At 37.9% G+C, this 19,548-nt stretch overlaps 1 protein-coding gene across 1 annotated transcript in view; it reads left to right on the top strand.

Annotated features, from left to right (window-relative positions):
* Positions 1–667: 667 nt before the first annotated feature.
* Positions 668–19,548, top strand: part of LOC104080439 (N-acetylated-alpha-linked acidic dipeptidase 2-like) — a 32,522-nt gene continuing 13,641 nt past the window's right edge. Inside the window, exons 1-11 of the mRNA XM_009582837.1 lie at positions 668–815; positions 2,451–2,562; positions 5,560–5,746; positions 7,211–7,312; positions 8,434–8,559; positions 9,199–9,385; positions 10,506–10,599; positions 13,155–13,240; positions 13,817–13,936; positions 14,383–14,465; positions 17,224–17,287. Coding sequence (XP_009581132.1) covers positions 734–815; positions 2,451–2,562; positions 5,560–5,746; positions 7,211–7,312; positions 8,434–8,559; positions 9,199–9,385; positions 10,506–10,599; positions 13,155–13,240; positions 13,817–13,936; positions 14,383–14,465; positions 17,224–17,287 — 1,243 coding nt within the window. The 5' untranslated portion in view covers positions 668–733. The remainder of the gene's footprint in view (positions 816–2,450; positions 2,563–5,559; positions 5,747–7,210; positions 7,313–8,433; positions 8,560–9,198; positions 9,386–10,505; positions 10,600–13,154; positions 13,241–13,816; positions 13,937–14,382; positions 14,466–17,223; positions 17,288–19,548) is intronic.

The raw sequence follows: 19,548 nt of genomic DNA, 5'->3' as shown, positions 1-19,548 counted from the left end.
TGAAGTTGTGTTCTTTCCCGTGAGATACTGATGGATTTGGCTGAATTAGACTAGGAAAACTTAATCCTAAAAACCTTGTAATCCAAAACGTAAAAGGCTAGAGAATATAGGAAATAATTTTGCAACTTTCCCAGTTGCTAATTGGATGACGTCTGGAAGTGTCCCCGTTGGCTAATCTAAATTGTATTCTGAGCTGCTCTAAGTATTCATCACTTGCCAAGGATTAGTGTATCCACAGATTACAAAGGGGAGCAATTCAGTGCTTCCTTGGTAAAGAGAAAACAAGTTGTCCCTTCCTCCATTTCATCTCTTGGCCACTTCCACTGGAACAAATACTGATTGTGATTAAGCCTAAAACAGGAACTTTCAAAACCAGAAAGTCCTAATAATTAATAGAAATTAACCTTTAAAATGGTACTGATGCATTGCTTGGTGCAGTGTCTCGATGTGTATTTGTTAGAGATACACATACAGCTACACACAAGCTGTCTTGTGGGGTGAGACTGAGAAATGGACGTGTTTTATTGCACTTGGAAAATCATTATCATCCAGGGATTAAGGCTGGTTAGGCAGGAGGAGAGCTGAGAATCACAGAAGCTGGGGCAGCCCTGGGGCAGAAGGCAGGAGGAGGAGGAGGAGAGGGAGGAGAAGGAGGAGGAGGAGGAGGAGGAGGAAGGCAGCTGCTTGCCTGCCCTCCTCGCAGCCTGCAGAGCTGCAGGCCACCGATGCTCGTATGGCCAGGAGCAAGGCCACTCTCTGGACATGGCTAGGCTGTCCCGGGCTGCTGGGCTGTTTCTTGCTGGGCTTTCTTGCAGGTGAGTACAGAGCCACCGGGGCTCAGCCCGCAGCCTTTGTCCTCTACAGATACTTATGTGTGACTCCTGTTGTGATTAACTCCCCATCAGGGAGCTTTTACTGCTTTTTAGGGACGTTATAAAATACTCATCCCACTGTTTTTCTAAGAGATTGTTCTCTCTAACAATTTTGGTCTTTAGGGAGTGAGGAATATAATGGCTGCATGCTTCATCCCACGACGAGCCCTAGTGAATTGACAGCTTCCCGTAACGGGCAGTCAGACGTTCAAAGAGGAGAGATTAATAGAAGGGTTGGAGTGATTAATAGAAGAGTTTGAGAATTCTGTGATTGCAAAACCTCCAGGATTATTTTTTTATTTGTATTTCCTGATTTTTACTGAAGATCTATTTAAATGCTCCTATTCAGTTGCTATTGTAGAAATTAAGGGCAGAATGTAGAGGAGGAGGAGTTTTGACTGACAGCCAAGAGTGGAGTTGCTGAATTTTCCATCATGTACAATGAACTTAACTAGAACATTAGATTCTTTTCTGCAGTCACTTGCAGCATTTGATTTTAAGTCTAAAATTGCATGTCTGCATCTGTCCTTTTTAAACTTGTGTTGTAGTGCACACCTAAGGCTAAAGCATGAAAGAAAAATCCATGAGGGCTATTAAATATAAAAAACATTAGTTTGATTTAGGAGATCCCTGAGCTGCAAATTTCTGGTGCTTGTGCTATTCTTACACATTTTGGCCATGCTCCAAAACAGGATACTGGGAAAGATGGACCTTTGGTCTGATCCAGTATCACTGTTCTGTTCAGAGTGTTACTACAATTGCATTTAAGTCCAACAGGTCATACGCATTGTGCATGTAACAGCGCATATACTTGGCTTTATTATTACAATTTTCCCAGTTTGGGATTTTCTAGCCATAATAGTAAAAGGTTTTGGTTTTTTTTAAAGACAAATTCATATAGTTGATATACTCTCTCCTTTCAGATTTATGGCAATTGAAAAATCTTTAACTTTTTAAAACTGACTAGGGTCACAGTTAAATTTATTCCTTTAATTATTAAATAGACTAACCCCACCCTTCCCTGAATCTGTGACTATTATAATGCTGGCAGGGCGGCTGTTGAGTCCTAGACCTTTAAATATGCTTATGCACATGTTTTTAAATATATGTATAAATTAAATAAGGGAAGTTCATCATGAGTATCAGGAATTCAATCCTCCCACTGCAAACAGTTAATTGAGAATTTAAACTATATTTTAAAATTAATGAGAGTTGAATCTGCCTTAAAAAGGAGACTGTATTTACCAGAGATTTAGGGTTTGCTCTTCTAATTATGTCACTTTTTTTGGCAATTCAGTCAATGCATTGCCTTGTCCAAGCGCAGTGTGTGTGTATGGTTGGTTAAGTCTTGCATGGTGTAATTGTTATTAAATATACTTTTTTGCATCCTAGTGCATCCATGCGGTACTTTTGTTTCACTTCTATGTTTGAGCCAGCAAACACTGACAGAGGGTGCTCTAAGCCCTGTTCATCCTCGTGGTTTTAATGAGACTGTTCAGTACTTTAGGTTGCACATGGGCTCAATTATGTGAGGACTGGTGTTCTTGCTAAGTAGGAAGCTTTTCAAATGTGTTTCAGGATGGTTTACAAAACTGACTGAAAACCCCCCCAACTCTTCAGATGTCTATGAAAATGTGAGACAGAAACTTGTGGCTGAAATGAAAGCAGAAAACATCAAGCAATTCCTTCGGTAAGCCCTGTGCATCTTGGTTTTTGAATAAGTTTATCCGTCACAAAAGCCAGAAAGTGATAATATCAGCTCCAAGGAACAGCCTCTGAAAGCAGAGCTGTTAAGATGCTTTGGAAGTATTTGGTTTGTACAGAATGTCTGGAGGAAGGAGAGGCAGAGGCTCACAACCCTTCTGTTTCCCCCCTCCCCATTTTTGAAGTTAGTTACTTTTTTGGAGTGGTTGTACTGTTAAGTGTACTTCCCTCAAGTTGCATTACTGCCAGTGCTTATCATGCTTTTTTATTACGGCTTTCCATAGTCTTGATTTAGTGCAGTATAAGTGTCTGGTTGTTCCTCACGAGTGTCTGAAGCTCTAACATGGGATAACTATGCTTTGTCTCAGACTGAGATGATTTTACTGTATTTGGGATACACTGCTATTAATTACATTTGATTGATAATCTGTCCAGTGTTTCCTTAAACTTTCAGTTTGAGCAGCTAGTCCAAGTAGAAAATGAATATATTAAAAATGTAGGATTAAAAATGATACAAAGTTTGCATGGCACTGAGTTGCATGTATAGTTACAACTGGTAATTCCTTTAGCGTGGCCATGCTGGATACCATGCTGTTAATTGGGTGCTTGAGATCCCATTATACCCTGTCTTCTGCTTCAGAAGGTGAAGGGCCTTGTCCAAGCGCAGGGTGTGTGTATGGTTGGTTAAGTCTTGCATGGTGTAATTGTTATTAAATATACTTTTTTGCATCCTAGTGCATCTAAAATGCTAGGGATATAGAAATATCCTCTTGTTTTGCTGTGTATTTCACTGGAAATGGAAAAAAAATATTATTCTTGTGCATATTTAGATCTTCTACAGAGGAACAAATACATTCACACAAAAAGTAACCAAACATAACCTCTGGTTAGTAACATGTTGGTATTCAGCATGTAAGTCAGCACCTGCATCATAAACATCAAAGGATTGCTGACAAATTTGATTTCTGTACATTTATTCTAAAACCAAAAAGTTTCATTTCTAACATCAATGAGCTTTTTAAGTCTATAGGCCTTATCTTATTTTGTAGATTGGAGAGTTCCTAAAGATTATGTTTGAGTGAGAGTCTAGGCAACACTGAGATTGATGACAGCATGAAATAGCTCTGCAATTATGCTGAAGTTTCTTGGCCATAGGTCTGGTTTGTCTGTTTGCTTTGATAATGGGCCAAATGCTTCATACTGTTTTTTTTTTCCTAAATTCAAATTAAAAGCAGGAACTGCAGAAAAATTATATTAACACACTATCCAAAAAGTTTGTTAAAAGCATAACAAAATGTAAACTTGAGAATTTTGATCCATATTCTTAGTTTTTTAAACTACTAAATCTGCTTTTATCAAGTGGGGAAAACAAACTGTGAGTCTCGGAAAATACAGACACCTTGACCTTAGCATTGAATCATAGCTCTGGAAAGGATGAAACTATTTGGAAGTGTAAAATTGAAAAAAGGCATCATGTGTTGTTCCATATATTTTTCCTGGTGGCATATGTAGTATTTAAACTAGAGTACTTAAGGAATCAAAAGGTACTTAAAATACTTAGAGAATTAAAGTGCAAGAAGAAAACAGGCAACAAGCTTTGGCAAAGGTTGCTTCCGGACCTTGGTGCATACCCGCACAATTTAAAGAGAGGGAAAGACAACAGCAGAGAGCAGAAGGTTGTGGTCTACATAGAGAATCTAGACGCATTCAAATCCAGGGGGCCAGGTGGGTTTCACGTGAAAGACCTGGATGTTATGATTGCAAGGCTGCTGTCTATGAGAAGTTCTGGTGATTGAAGGAGGTCCCTGGTAGCCAAAAAAGGCTGATGTTGTGCCCATCTTTAAGCAAGGCAAGAAGGACAACCTGGGGGGATGTGAGCTGGTCAGCTTTACTTCAGCCCCTGGAAGGGTGCCCAAACATCCTTCTGGAATCTGTTTCCAAACACATGAAGGACATGAAGATAGTTAGGAACAGTCAGCATTTTCTTGCTATTTGTAAATAATAATAAAAACCCCACTACTGATCAGGGTGATTGTCTTCTCTAAGGAAATGACTGGCTCTGTGTATCAGTGGAGATGTTGCAGTGGCTGTAACATCCTTGACTTTAATAAGGCTTTGGACATCGTCTCCCACAGCATTCTCATTTGGAAGCTGAGGAATCGCATACTGAAGAAAAAGCTGTTACATGGGTTGAAAATAGGCTGAAGTGACAGGTTGAAGTGGTATCAAATCATGGTATTTGGTACCACTAATTAATGGTAATTAACAGCATCTGACATCTGACATAGGGCAGCCATTAGCAAGTAGCCTGTTGGGAATCCGGTGCTTAGTACCCGGCTGACTCATCAGCCTTCACCATAACTCATTTGTTCAGTGGGCCAAACAAATTCTGGACAGGTTTGTGTAGGGTAGCCCAGAGGGGCTGGATTTGTTTCTGACTATTTATCACCATTATGTGTTATACCTGATCTGGATGTAAATGTTGTTAAGAAGGCTTTTATTATTCAGCCTTTTGATTAAGAAAAAAAGAACAAATCTGTGCAGATAATTTGACATAATGATTTTCAAGTTAAACTTATTAGCACATGTTATGCTAACAATGTACAAACCCATCATCAGATATCAGAATTATTTGGAGGGCTTCTTTCTGGATCTATTTCTGCTCCTTGCATACTGTTCATATTCTTTTGCTGAATGTCTTTGGCACTGATTTTCATTCCTTGTGTTTAGCTGTGGCTATTTCTCTTATGCAAAGAGAAGGTTCAGCTGCCTTATCTTAAGGCTTCAGGAAAGATCCTCTTCTCTGACTACCTTTTGTGCTTATGCTGATGCAGACTGGTAAACAGTCATGTTAATACAGCTCAGACTTTAATTATAAGACCTTACTTTCCATGCATGTGTCTTGAAGATAAGCTTTATACATACTGATCCGAGTTCACTTTCTGCATTTGCTGCTGACTAGCAATTTTCTGTTTTATTCTAGCTCGTTTACCAAGTTGCCTCACCTCGCAGGAACTGAACAGAATCTTCTTCTTGCCAAACAAATTCAAGGCCAGTGGAAGGAATTTGGACTGGATTCAGCAGAACTCGTTCATTACGATGTGCTTCTTTCGTATCCAAATGAAAAGCAGCCAAACTACATCTCAGTAACTGATGATCAAGGAAATGAGGTGATCTTTTTAATGATTATATTTATGTAAGACTTCTTTAAAGAAACAGTGTCTTCCTCTGTTTTCCCACCCACTCATCCCAGCATGTACTTTATAATATGATAAAAAAATCCAGTGCAAAGACAACTCATATTTAGAAACGGTTTTCCAGACTGTGCAGCAGAACAGATCAGAGTGGCTGAATCTCAGTGCCTCATACAGTAGAGAGAGGATGTGTGGAGAGGCTGCGATTAACACCAATAGAGCATAAGGTATAAAAATGGCCATACCGGTTCAGATTAAGGATACATCTAGGCCAATATCCTGTTTCCGTAAACAGCCTTAAGAGGATGCACAGGGAAGTTTAAGAACAAAGAAGTGTATTTAAGGCATGCCATTCTTCCAGTGTCTAGCTGTTTTCCGCTCAGGGGTTCTCTGAGCGTGATGCAATTAGTTTTTTTAAGAATCCTCATTAGACCTCTTTTCCAAGTATTTATCCAGTTAGTAACCCTTGTTAGATCTTTCTTCCAAATACCTATCCAAACTCTGCTTGAACATCTGTACAATTTTTGCTTCCACAACATGCTGAGGTAAGAAATCCCACACAGATACTATCCATTGTATGAAGTACTGCCTTGTTTCATTTGCTCTGAACCTGATCCTACTGGTTTCCTATGGTGTCTCCTAAATGAGTGTTGGAACTAATAATGAACTGTTGGTCTGTATTCGCCTTCTGCATTTTGTACACCCAGGGGAATTAAAGAAGTAGATGTAAAATCTGACAAGGAGCCTGAGTGAGGGGAGGAGAAGGGACTGCTAGAGAAGCATCATAGCACATAAGTAGGGATGAAGAGCCCTGATAGAAACTGAGGAATATGTGCTTGGGGATGACATGAGCTTAGAGGTGAAAGAATGGAGAAATTCTTCCAGAAACTCCCTAACACAGTCTCTCAGCTATAATCTCACAAGATGACAAAGAGTGGACGTGAACTTTGAGACAACATGAGTGTTACAATAGATAGTGATGAAAGGCAACATGTTTAACTGGAGCGTAACTAGTTTAACTGGAGCATAACTAGTTTAACTGGAGCGTAACTAGCAAAGAGGTGAAGAGAGGAGTAATAATACAGGTGGGAGTAATGACAAAAAGTACCTGTGATGGCATGGATAAACTAGGCGTCTTTTTATTGTCACCACCTCTTGGCAATTTTCAGCTACTTCTTTGCTTAGGTTCAGGTAGTGACTGATGAGCATCTTCTGACAAGTGATCTATCTTTCCATATTCATATCTGCATTGTGTTGTAAAAATTCAGCTATGTATCCCTAGCTGTTTTTTTGTTTGAACTTATACATGATAGCTAGAATTGTATTTTTTGCTAACAATTTGTGGAAACTAGCATATCATTTGCAATAACCAAGCTTAGTGTACAAACTTGTGCCTGGAGGTAGAGTGTTTGACCAAAGATTTCTGTTATTTATTGATAGATTTTCAATACATCATTGTTTGAACCACCTCCACAGGGGTATGAAAATGTTACTGACATACTACCACCATATAATGCTTTTTCAGCACAAGGAGTGCCAGAGGTAAGAAAAAAAAGAGTAAGAGTATTATTAGCTGAAGTCATATTTTGTGAAACACTTGATGGGATAGATTGCTCCAACTTCTCAAAATATTTCTTGTAGTAGTTTTAATTAACCATTAGTATAAGAGAACATGTAAGGACAGCTAGGCCACATACCGTATGAAGGTTAGAAGTCTCCTATTAGAAAAAAAGCTTTTTCAAATTGCTAGAAATCTGAATTGCGTAATAAGTGAAAAGCTTTTATCTTTATGGAAAATGTTGGATACGTCTCAGACTAGAATCGTAGAATCATAGAGTCATTAAGGTTGGAAAAGACCTCTAAGATCATCAAGTCCAACCGTCAACCCAACACGACCATGCCCACTAAACCACGTCCCTAAGCTCCTCATCTACACGTCTTTTAAATACTTCCAGGGATGGTGACTCCACCACTTCCCTGGGCAGCCTGTTCCAAGGCCTGACCACTCTTTCAGTAAAGAAATTTTTCCTAATATACATGCTAATCATCCCCTGGCGCAACTTGAGGCCATTTCCTCTCGTCCTATCGCTAGTTACTTGGGAGAAGAGACCAACCCCCACTGGACTACTCCACATTGCTCAATCACATGGAGAGGACTTGCTTAAGTCTTAAGTAGAAATAGCAATATATAAATCCATTTGGAAGATATTTTGGATTAAGTGAATGTCTTCAAGGGCTACAAAAGTCCCTCACTTAATCTGATAATTCATCATGAAGGAACAAGTCAGAGACAACATTGCATTGCATAGATGAATGAAATTATATAATAGTGAGTGCTTGTGTATGCAAGAAATACCACTATTTTTTCATGGTCACAGAAGCTTGTCAGTTTAGCAAAGTACATTGGTTGAGTTTCCAACCTCAGTTTCTAGGGCTGCTGTTAAGTGCATGATAATACAGAAAGGTCCACGATTTGAGCCAAGAATTCCTATAGAATATTATGGAAATCTTTTGCTGTTGTTTTTATGGGCATTGGATCTCACTTGTAGAAATGCAAAAAAATAAGTATATCATACATAGTGAATAAAACTGTGTGTTTCTGAAAACATATTTTGTTTGTTGAATGACCAGTTGCCATGAAACGGCTTTTCTTTTCTGTGCAGGCAGATCTCATATATGTGAATTATGGCCGCACCGAAGATTATTTTAAGCTGGAGCGTGAAATGGGAATTAACTGTACAGGAAAGATTGTCATTGCCAGATATGGGAAGATCTTCAGAGGAAACAAAGTAAGGGTTGTGTTTTATTTTTTCCTCTGTGGGTCAGACACTGCTCATGGTACAGCTGGTGGGAGTTAATGAGGGCTGTAAGTTGGAACACATGAGCAGAAGGAAGCCTGCAATGTATCCATTGTGACTGCATTCTAAGAATTACTTCCCAAACAATAAAAACAGATTAATGTATTCATCTCCTGACACTGAGATGGCTGCAAACTCCTTGGGCAGTTCTTGCAAGAGATTAGTTTAGGGAACCAAGCAGTCTGTAGAGCCAAGGCTTTTAATACTTTTCATCCATAGAACTGCAGTATTCTGAAAAAATAAGTATTTAACAAGGAGTCTGATGCACAGAGATTGAATAACTAACTCTTCTGACTTTAGACAACAACTCTGACAAATTTGGTGATAGTGTGACAATGGGGATAGTGGTCAGGTTTTGTGCCTCAATTTTATGTCCTGTGCTTTATTTCATAGCCTTGAGCTATGAATAATGAACATACTGTGTTTCACTGTGGCTTGTTCTTCTGCTGAGTCTTCACTCTTTCACATATACAACTTCTAAAGCAATGCCCCCATGGAAGTAAATTGCAACGTTCAGATTTATTATTGCATTAAAAAAAAAAGAATTCTTAAAAGCAAATAATTTCACAGGTTAAAAATGCCATGTTAGCAGGAGCCCAGGGGATCATACTTTATTCAGACCCTGCTGACTACTGTGCCCCAGGAGTAGATGCTTATCCAGATGGCTGGAACCTTCCAGGACGAGGAGTCCAGCGTGGGAATGTGTTAAACCTGAATGGAGCTGGGGACCCTCTAACACCAGGTTATCCTGCAAAAGGTGAGTGAAAGATCTGTACCCTGGGCCATCAAGTCCTTTATAAACTGGTGCTGAATATTATTGTGGCACTAGAAATTAATCTATTTTAAGTACAGTACAGATGCAAAGAAAAAAGCTGCTTAAAATTATTTTTAGCAGTAGTTATTGCAGTTATTGCAGACTAAGTTCTACCTGTATGTCATTTCAAGTGGTTGCTTTTGAGTTAGGCAGGGAAAGTAAGTTTTTAGGAAAGTCTGTTTGTATGATCCCAGCTTTCTAACTCTTAGAAAAGCAGGACATGTAGGTTTACAGACTGTGAAGCAGTAGAAAATGGCTGAGAATTTATAACCATTTTTAAACATCTGTGTTTCTCAGGAGGACCAGTTTAAACTAGATTATAGTCTACCATCAAAAAGGAGTAATAGCTTTGCTTGGAGGTATGTTTCCTTGCTGATCCTAAATTCCAAGCAGAAAAACAGTTTTAAATCCTCTTTACAGGGAGTAAAATTTCTGTATTAAAAATAACAGTAGCCTGGAGTATTTAGAAACTTGGCACCATGTGCTTGTCTTGTCCTTGTAGGCATCCTGAACTCAATCTGAACTAAGGTGCCTACTAGTCCTGTGGGCTGATGGGATGGGAACACAGGGGTGCTTCTGGAAAGCTCACTGGCTTGTGAGGCCATTGTTGGGGGCATAAGACAACACCATACTGAGAAAACAGGATCAATTGTGTGTGCATGGCCCACCAGATTCAGAGAGACATTGACTGTCTTCAACATGCATCCATGGATGTCTTCTGAAGCTTGTCAACAGACTGCACAGGCGCTGTCTTCACCTCACATGCCAGCTTGGTTATCCCACAGTCAGCTTTGAGGAGTTGTAATAATATGGATGGACAGCAAATCTAACCTTGCAGCAAATGTGGAGACTTCTTTTACACAGTTGTGCAGATGCACTATTGGGTTTGTGCTTCTGTCATTACATTTTGGTTTCCTAGAAGCAATATCTAAGAAATGAGTAAGAATTAAAAAATCAATGCATGCTTGTGGCTACTGTGTGGCTGCACTGTTCAAAAGTATTTCCGGTTTGGTGAAAGTTGCTAAGAACACTATAAACCTGACATTTTGTTCTGGTTTCTCAGAGTACACTTTCAGGTATAAAGTTAATGAAGGTGTAGGGATTCCCAAAATCCCAGTTCATCCCATTGGATATCATGATGCAGAAGTATTATTACGGTGAGTATACATCAGTCCTCCTCACCAGAAGTCAGTATTCACAAATATGCAGCAAATTTTTTTATACTAACATGGTAAAATCTATGCTGTTACTTGTATTTATTGCTCTTTTGTAGTAGTGTGTGCTTCAGAAAATGCAGAAAATTCAAAGCAATCTGTTTCTGGCATAATGTTGTTAAGATTTGTGTAAACCCACCTTGTTTTAGGTGCAGTAATCATTAAGGGAATTTAAGGTTTTAGCCTACTGGTCAACATTCGTCTTGGTTTTCACTTAACAGTGCAATGGGAGGACCCGCAGCTCCAGACAGCAGCTGGAAGGGAAGTCTCAATGTGTCTTATAACATAGGGCCAGGATTTGCAGACAACTCTTCTACAAGGTTTGTTTTAACACTTGCCTATTTATAAAATATTGCAAAAAAAAAAAAATCTCAACAAGAAAAAGATTGTGAAACGATACATCTAGAGATATTCTGGAGAAATTTACTTCCTTCTGAGTGGGCAACACTGGTTATAATTATTGGAATTTGAAAATAAATTATCAAAAATATGGTTTTGCTCAGTGTCTCCAGTGTCAAGGGATAGACCCATTCAGAGGGTATAGGTCCAGCCCTGTCATTCCAACTTTAATCCTTACTTTAAGACATTGTTTTATTGGTCCTTTTAAAAATGGCTATATAGCAGTAAGTAGACATTTTCTAATACTGTTGAATTAACCCTAAACTTGCTCCTCACTTCAAGTTTGGTCTTTCTTTTCTGTTTCTGATGACCAAGGGGACAATAGGACAGCTAGCTTGTACCAGTCCAATGGGGAAGAACTGACAATTCAGTAGTTCTCTTCTACGTATGTTTCCCTTGTCCACTGGAAGCCTCCCAGGGTTTCTGTGAACTTACTGTGAAGTATGGCAATAATTTGGGAGTCCATCAACAGTTCCCCAAAGCTGATAGGCCCCATGGTTGAAAGCCCTGAACAATAACAAGATGAAAGAGCCCAAAGCATGTATATGTTACTAATTTGTTTGGGAGGAATTGGCCTTTGACCGGTTGGATTAGCAACACTATGTCTGTGGTTTACATTTTTTCAGCTCTAACAGAGAAATACAACTGTCCAGGTCTCCAGAATTAACAGAGTTGCTCTCTAGCAGACCAAGTCACATAACAATTGCATTTGGCGTCAGGGATTGTCAGGGACTGCCATAGCATTCTTCCTTGTTTATAACTGGTAAGCTGCAATAGATAAAGCTAAAGATCACTTTTCTATCACTTTTTCACATAAAAGTACTTCTAGTTTACATGAGATATTATTCTATGAGTACTGGTAGCAGACCACAATGAACCATGTGTAAAAATGGTATATCATTATCACTGCTTCACCTCCTGCAAAACAAGAGTATGTCTGAATATATAATTTTATGAAGACTTCATAGATCATTATTCTTTTCTGCTTTTCTTTAACACTAGCTGAAAATGAATAAAGCAGGAATAAATAAATAAGAAAGCATATGTGACATAATTAAGGTGCTGTTTGGAGTATCTTGAAGAGCAACAGTGAAAAGAAACAACATGATTCATCCACAAAACATATACATGGGAAGCATTTTTGAATGCACTTTTTAACATCTTCCTACTTGATGGTTTTTGTAAATATGGGCTAATCCTACATATACTTTTTTCTCAGAGTAGCTCCATATCAAAATGAACCTTTTGAGTCTAGGTAGAAAGTCACTTGCACATGGCAAATGTGCAAGTATATGCATGCTCAAGGCATTGGTATCAGTTATTTTCTGGGCAAAGATCCAGTAGCTGTCCTAAAGTAGGTTTTGATTTTGACAGCTGTGCAGATTTGCTGCTGAAAAGATAACTTCAAATGTGAAACTCTTGGGGTTTTGCCAGACAGAAAAAAAGCATTGTTTGATGCTTTGTTTCTTCTACAGGTTAAGAGGGGCTGAATACTACATTATTTTCACCTCTCCTAATACCTGAATTTCCTTCCGTTTTATAAAATTTTGCAAGCATATTTTACTGGGAGGGAAGGGATGGAGGGCTGATAAATCTTGATCAATTAGATCTGCTGTCCTAAACAGAGATTTCAATTTATTCCTGGCTGAATATTTCTAATGACCTTCTCTCCAAGTTCCATCTTATTACACAGAATTGTGCTACAAAACCAAAGTGTATTCTTTATAAAAATATGTATATCCACAATTACAATTTTGGTCAAAATGTAAATGTATTTTTAATTACTGTATATGCTTTTCAGTTTACTCCTCTAATACACAATTATCCGATTGACTCCCATGAATAAATAATTCAATAAATTCTGTAAATGTTTGAAGGTTTATAGATTGACTCAATTCATAGGGTTGTTTCTAACTCTTTCTGTCAGCAGGTTAACCTGAAATAAAAAATGGGACGCTGATACAGCATGGCAGGTTAGATCAGTGCTGAACACACAAAGCAGAACAGAAGCACAAACTTTCTGGCTTACAAGCTATTATGTTGACTTTTTCTTCCCTTCTCAGTCAGAAATGGTTACTCCATACTGCTTTTCATTTTAGAAAAGTCAGAATGCATGTTCATACGAACAATAAAATAACACGAATTTACAACGTCATTGGCATCCTCAGAGGAGCTGTGGAACCAGGTAAGTATTGGGTGCTTGAGGATTTTAATTCCTTCTTTATTTTGTGTTTGATGAAATTGTTTTCATGTTGCAAGAAACTTCAAGTTTTTTAGATAGCCAGATAATGTGGAATCTGAGAAACCCTTAGTAGTTGTCCTGTCCCTCCCATCACACTGTTTTTCATTGGCATTCCCAAGAATATATTTGAATGGGAATGCTAGAATGATAGGTGTCAGAGAATTTTTTTGTAATGCCTGTCATTTTACAGTAGGCTTCCCCTTACATCATTCATACATCTTGCCTTTGTAAAAATTAACACAATGCGAAGTACAGAAAACTAGTGATGATTTGGCATCTCATTGTTGATACTTGGTAGCAGGCCATATACTTGAAAGAAGTGGAAAAATATGTCTTCATTTATATACTTCAGGAAAGTAAATTAATGATTGCAGATTACCTTACAAAAAAAAATTTGTAGCACTAGTCTAGTATTAAACTTCATACTTTGTTTGACACAAGTGGGGATGCAATCAAAGGAAATACAGGTAACCTAAATTCATTTTTAATTAAGGATTGATATTGTGTGTTTGTTTCCAGACAGATACATTATTTTAGGAGGTCATAGAGACTCTTGGGTATTTGGTGGTATTGATCCAACTACAGGTGCAGCTGTTCTGCAAGAGGTTGTACGGAGTTTTGGTAAAATGAAGATGGAAGGTAACTTACCTATTACAGACATAAAATGATGGATATGGAAAACAGCATCTTTGAGGAACTGTGTTGAATGTTCCCATAAGCAGTTGTATTGATTTAACTTTTCACCTCTACAGAAAGTTGTATTTCTCATTATGAAAGATGCAAATTCATTGAAGAGATGTATACGTAGCATAGCATCTTAGTTGGCTGAATTTATTCCCTCATGTCTCTCATCAGTGTAATAGTACCCTTTTAGTTGTGTGGAATGAAAATATTGCATTAAGAAGAAATGCCTCTGCAATAGTATGTTCCTCTAAGGAGTTTAGAGAAGATTTTTTTTTTTTTTACTTCTATATCAATTAAGTGTTTTGTTTTTTTTTTTTAAAGTGATTTCAATTAACTGTGGTGATCTTTCACCAGACTTTCTAACTTTAAATGAATTTTCAAGTTTAACAATGTGTTTGCAGGTTGGAAACCTAAGCGAACTATTATTTTTGCTAGCTGGGATGCAGAAGAATTTGGATTGTTGGGTTCCACAGAATGGGCTGAGGTAAATAAAAAATAGTGTAAAGAAAGCAAAACTTGAAAGTCTGTTGCAGGCAGCTGCAGTACCCAGTGGCATCTATTCCTAGACCGCAATCAATAGCTTCAAGGTAAAATTGGAGCACAATAGACTCCTTCAGGTGTTGTGGGGCCCTTATATATTTATACAAATTACCTACATAACTTCGTACAACATAAGTGTGTTAACTCTCCTAAGATTTAAAAATCTACTTTGATTCAAAGCTAATGTCCCTCAGTGATCTCTATGTGGAAATCTATCCCTTCATTTAACAGAATTACAGCATTTTATATAACCTAAATTGGTTTATTTTCTAACTTTCTATTTGAGAAATTCCTTAGTTTCTATAAACTACAGTCCAGATCATGTGCCTGTGATCCATAAGCACACCAAGCCCTTTGTGTGGAAGTTAATCTTCCTGGGCAGATGAAAGGGTAGGTAATCTATGAGTGAATAGTTCCAAATTGCTGTGAAACTTCCTGTATTGTAGAGTCCTAGGGGCAGGACAATCGATTAATTCTGTAGTGGGATCCCTGACTATATTCCTGCCTGATAGAAGGATGTTGGGAAATTCAATGGTGAGGTTCTGAATGTTTTTCTCTTCCTTTCCCTGTTGGGCATGTTCAGTTCTCGACCCTGTAAGTGGATTTGTTCAGCCCCGGTAAGAAATATAGGTCTTACAAGAGTTTTCAGTGCTTTGTCTGTAAAATCCTAATTAGAAATAGAGCAGGCAGAAAATTGTCTGATGAAACACATTTCTGCTGAACTATGTCGATTTATTAGTACTGAATTGTTTAACAGAAATGTGTTGTCTTGTTCTTCTGTTAGAATTTTATTTACGAGGTTATATTTAGATACGTGGATAGAGCTTTCAAAATCTATAAAATAAAATATTTTAATCTTTTTGTTTTAGTTTTTTGGCATGTATTTCAGTAAACGACAAAATTACATAGCAAAATGACACGTGTGAGAGGAGGGAACAAACCCAGAAATATGCTCCCAAACACCAAAGGGTTTCCATCATTCTTCTGTTAACAAAGCTGAGATTTCTATTCCTTTGGATTTGCACTAATTCTTTCTCCCATAAACTGTTTGGCTTCCAACTGCAATAGACTCTCTGTATCTTACTGTTGGTTTATGGGACATTAGATGAAGAAAGCATAATTTAAATTATCTTTAAAATCATTTACTGAGAGATTTTAGAGAGCTGGCATTAAAGTTTCATCCCACCTGAACTCCACTGGTAACAAAAGTATACTGCATATAAAAGTTTATCTGTGATTTCTTTGTCTATGTATCTGTACACATATTTAGATGCTGCCAAGAAAAAACACACTATGAGGAATATGAAACAATGATACTTAAAAGATCAATTTCTCTAGAGAAAGTAATGAATAAATTAGGAGTTCTTTTTATGTTTGATTTGTTCGCATGTTGCTACTGCTGTTCTGTAATGTTTTTTGTTTAATAATTTAATATCTAGTAATCTATAATCCATTATTTCATGAAATGGCAGCTGTACTAGATTAGAAAGCCATGAGCACAATTCATGTTTGAACCTCAATGTTTTTATATTATTGTTTTCTTGCTTTATCTTGGTGGTGTGCATTCCTCCTCTGACACCAAAATTAGATTCAGTTTGTCTAGAGACATTCCTCACAGCTTACATTCATGTTTTCTGCAGCTGCCAGATCTGTCATCTACTAAATCTTGAGGAAAATTAACCCATGATATTCAGTGTCTTCTGTGTAACAAAAAGACTCTGCAACTGTGGCAACATCCTTTTGTTATATAGACAATCTCCATTGCTCATAAATGAAGGAATTTCTTTATGTTGCAAATATGCTTTTGCATATATGCAAGGCCTCATGTATGCATATACAGGCTTGCTCCCCCCCTTCATGGTCTTTTGCAGAATGTCCTCTACTGTTTGTTTTAAAGATACTAATTTTTTTATGAAGTTATCAATTACCAATTCAATTTTTAGTTCACATGACTTACAAATGATTAGTTGGGTTATAAATTGAATGAATCAAGTAACAATTACTAACCTAATTAGAATATCTATCACAAAGCCAAGACTTTGTAAAATACCACTTACTGATTAGAATATCAATTTCAAACATAATTACCAGCTTGCAAAAAATTAAACGTGTGTGTGTATATATTTAGCATGAAGGCAATACTTGGTTGACTCAAAACAGTCAGTCAAATTCACTTTAATAGGAAACGTCAGTGCTTTGACTCATTCCCTTTTGAAATGGAAGAGTGTAGAAATGACAGCATACTCGGTTTATCAGTGTTAAAATTAAGTTCAGTGCTGGGAGCTCACATGAATAACTAGGGATTAAAAGCGTGGAGGAATTCTGGCTGACCTCACAGTCACATGTTGCATGTTCAAAAAGCACTGCAAGTGCAGAGTTAAAACACATGTATAACCTTAATTTACCCTGTTACAATGCTGTTCAGCAATTTTCCTGTTCCATCTTGCTCCTGTGTGTTGCAGCAGGCAGCACCTACATTTTGTGGTAATTTCCATAACAAATTAAGTCCCAGAAAGCAGGAGTGAATTTCATATGCCCAGATCATTGACCCATCCTCAAACATTAATATAATTAGTAAGGTACATAGTGCTGCTTATTCTGACTGGGTTCTTAAAGGTAATGCTGTAAAAAACAGTGCACTTAACACACTCTTGACTAAATGTCACTAATTGAAAGTAATAACTACACTTTTACAATCCCAGGAAAATGCCAGAGTCCTCCAGGAGCGGGCAGTTGCTTACATCAACACAGATTCTTCTATAGAAGGTGTGTCTTTTATTTTTAAACTCACTTTACTTCACACATGTCAGTTTTGATAGTTCACTGTGTAGTATGTATTGCATCCAGAGCTGGCAAATGTAAGATAGATAATGTGAGGTTCAGAATAAGTGTAGCAAATGAAGAATTAAGTGGAGAGAAAGAGAACAATTTAAATTCTCTTGTTGCTTTCCTGTTGCAAATAGCATCATCCATGAGCTGCAGCCCACATGTCTGGAGTCCAGAATGTCTCCTCTGGAGGAGTTTAGTGTTCTGTGCTAATGAACTGAGCGGTCTGAATGTTAAACTCTCTCTTAACTGCATTAGCTTTAATTTACAATTACGGTTTTAATATATGACAGACTGCGCCTTGTTCTGCTTGTAGCTCCAGCTCCTTTCCCTGTGGAATTATACTATTTTGGGATACTAATTTATTACGATCTTAAGACCATTTGTGTCGAGACCTTAGGCTTACATTTTGTGGGGGTGGGACCCATTTTGGTGCTCTGGGCCAGCGTGGTCACCTTTGTTCATTGCTATGAGCAGGGAGAATATGCAGGGAGTATACATGTGTATTATGGCAGGGCTCCTCTAGAGAAATAAGCACTGAAGAGTGTTTTACAAAAAACCCTGATCCACCATTATCCAATTTACTATGCCCTTCAGATTATGAGAAGAATCTGTCATACGGGAATGCTGCTTAGAAACTGGACTTTGAATTTTCGGCCCAACACTATGACCTAAATCACAAAGTCCTTCTTAAATTATACTAAGCTTTATTACAGAAGGACTTCATTTACTGTTGTCTGTCCTGAAATAATAGTCAGCAGAGTCCTGTGAAGCTGTCCTGCATCATAACCTCAGTTATTTAGGGCATTGCTCTTCCCATGTTAAACCCAACTTACTTGGGCTTACTTGGATGTGTGAATAAAATGGGTATCAACAGGCATATTTAAGAACTCTCTTTATTCCTGTCAGCTGAAAATTTTGTCTGTCACAAAAGGATTGGAAAAAAAGAAAAGCCAAACCCAGTTTCTAAATGCCCAGTTGGAGCTGGGGTAAAGGGAGGGTTAGAGCTGTTCCTTCAATTACACAGCCTACATGCTGTGTAAAAAGTAGAGCAGAATTTCACGCCTAGAAGATCTCACGAATGAAATAATAGCTTTACAACTGCTTCATATTCCCAGCATGGATTGTAACACATATTTTTTAGTCGGTTTGCAGCCAACATGCTGCTGCCTTAACAATTTTCTTCTAAATCTTGATTATTCAAACATGTCTCTTGCTTTATGCATTAAAGAAAATGTGAAAGTAAAACCACTGGAAAAGAAATAAGTAATAAGGAAAAGAACACCATATTCAGTGTACTGTTTTAAGTATCTTGGACATCTTTCACCTGACTGAGCATTAAAATCCCCTGTAGAGCCATTAGCATCCATGTACTCTGCCTATTATTTTGTTTATCATCATACATTCTCCACAGCACTTCTTATGCCACGTTTTGGACAGCAAATTATTTCTATTCGTTGTCCTTTAGCAATGAAAACGAGAATAGTGGGTTATCCTTTTGAGCATTTTTGTGACTTTAATTTCCAGTTCTCAAATATAGACTCTCCTTGGAAACATTATGAACATTATCTAGTATTTTTTCCATCATCATGATGTTTTCTGTAATTGTCAGTCTAGTCCTCTGTGAGTACACACTGAGCAAAGGATGACCCAAAGGTCTAAAGCCATATCAAACCCTAATAACTGTGCTATCTCAGAGCTTATGTTTTATTATATCAAAGCCTTCTCACCCCTCTTCCCCTCTTTGTTGTTGTCTGTATTTGAGGTGTTTGCCCAGCTGCTGTCCGGTGGCTGTAGTCTATAGAGAAGACTGCTTTACACTCCTGCCTGCCTCAAAAGTGGTGATAGTTTCTTTTCGATGGGGCTCTTGGTGCTGTAACTGACAACTTTGGTGTGAGATACTTACCTAGCTCAACATAGCCCGCAGGCTATGCTGAAACCTCATGGGTGTAAAGTGTAGAAGCCTCAGTGTGGTGGTAAAAGGGGAGTTTTAGGAGACAGTAGATGAAAACATTACTCTGCATCTTTGTTGCCTCCTATTTGCGTGAGACTTAGTTCTGAAATATAAAATGCAAAATGTCTTGCAAGTCTCTTACTCAGAAGATGACCTGTCTTTCAGATACGGTCTGCAAAAACATTGAAGAAGTACTCTTTATGATAAGAGAGGAAGCAGCTGCGTTGAAAGACTTCTTAAAACATCT

The sequence above is a fragment of the Fulmarus glacialis genome, unplaced genomic scaffold, assembly GCF_000690835.1.
Source record: "Fulmarus glacialis isolate BGI_N327 unplaced genomic scaffold, ASM69083v1 scaffold16268, whole genome shotgun sequence".
Classification (NCBI taxonomy): domain Eukaryota; kingdom Metazoa; phylum Chordata; class Aves; order Procellariiformes; family Procellariidae; genus Fulmarus; species Fulmarus glacialis.
The sequence above is the reverse complement of the archived record's forward strand: the minus strand, read 5'-3'. Positions and strand labels throughout refer to the sequence as shown.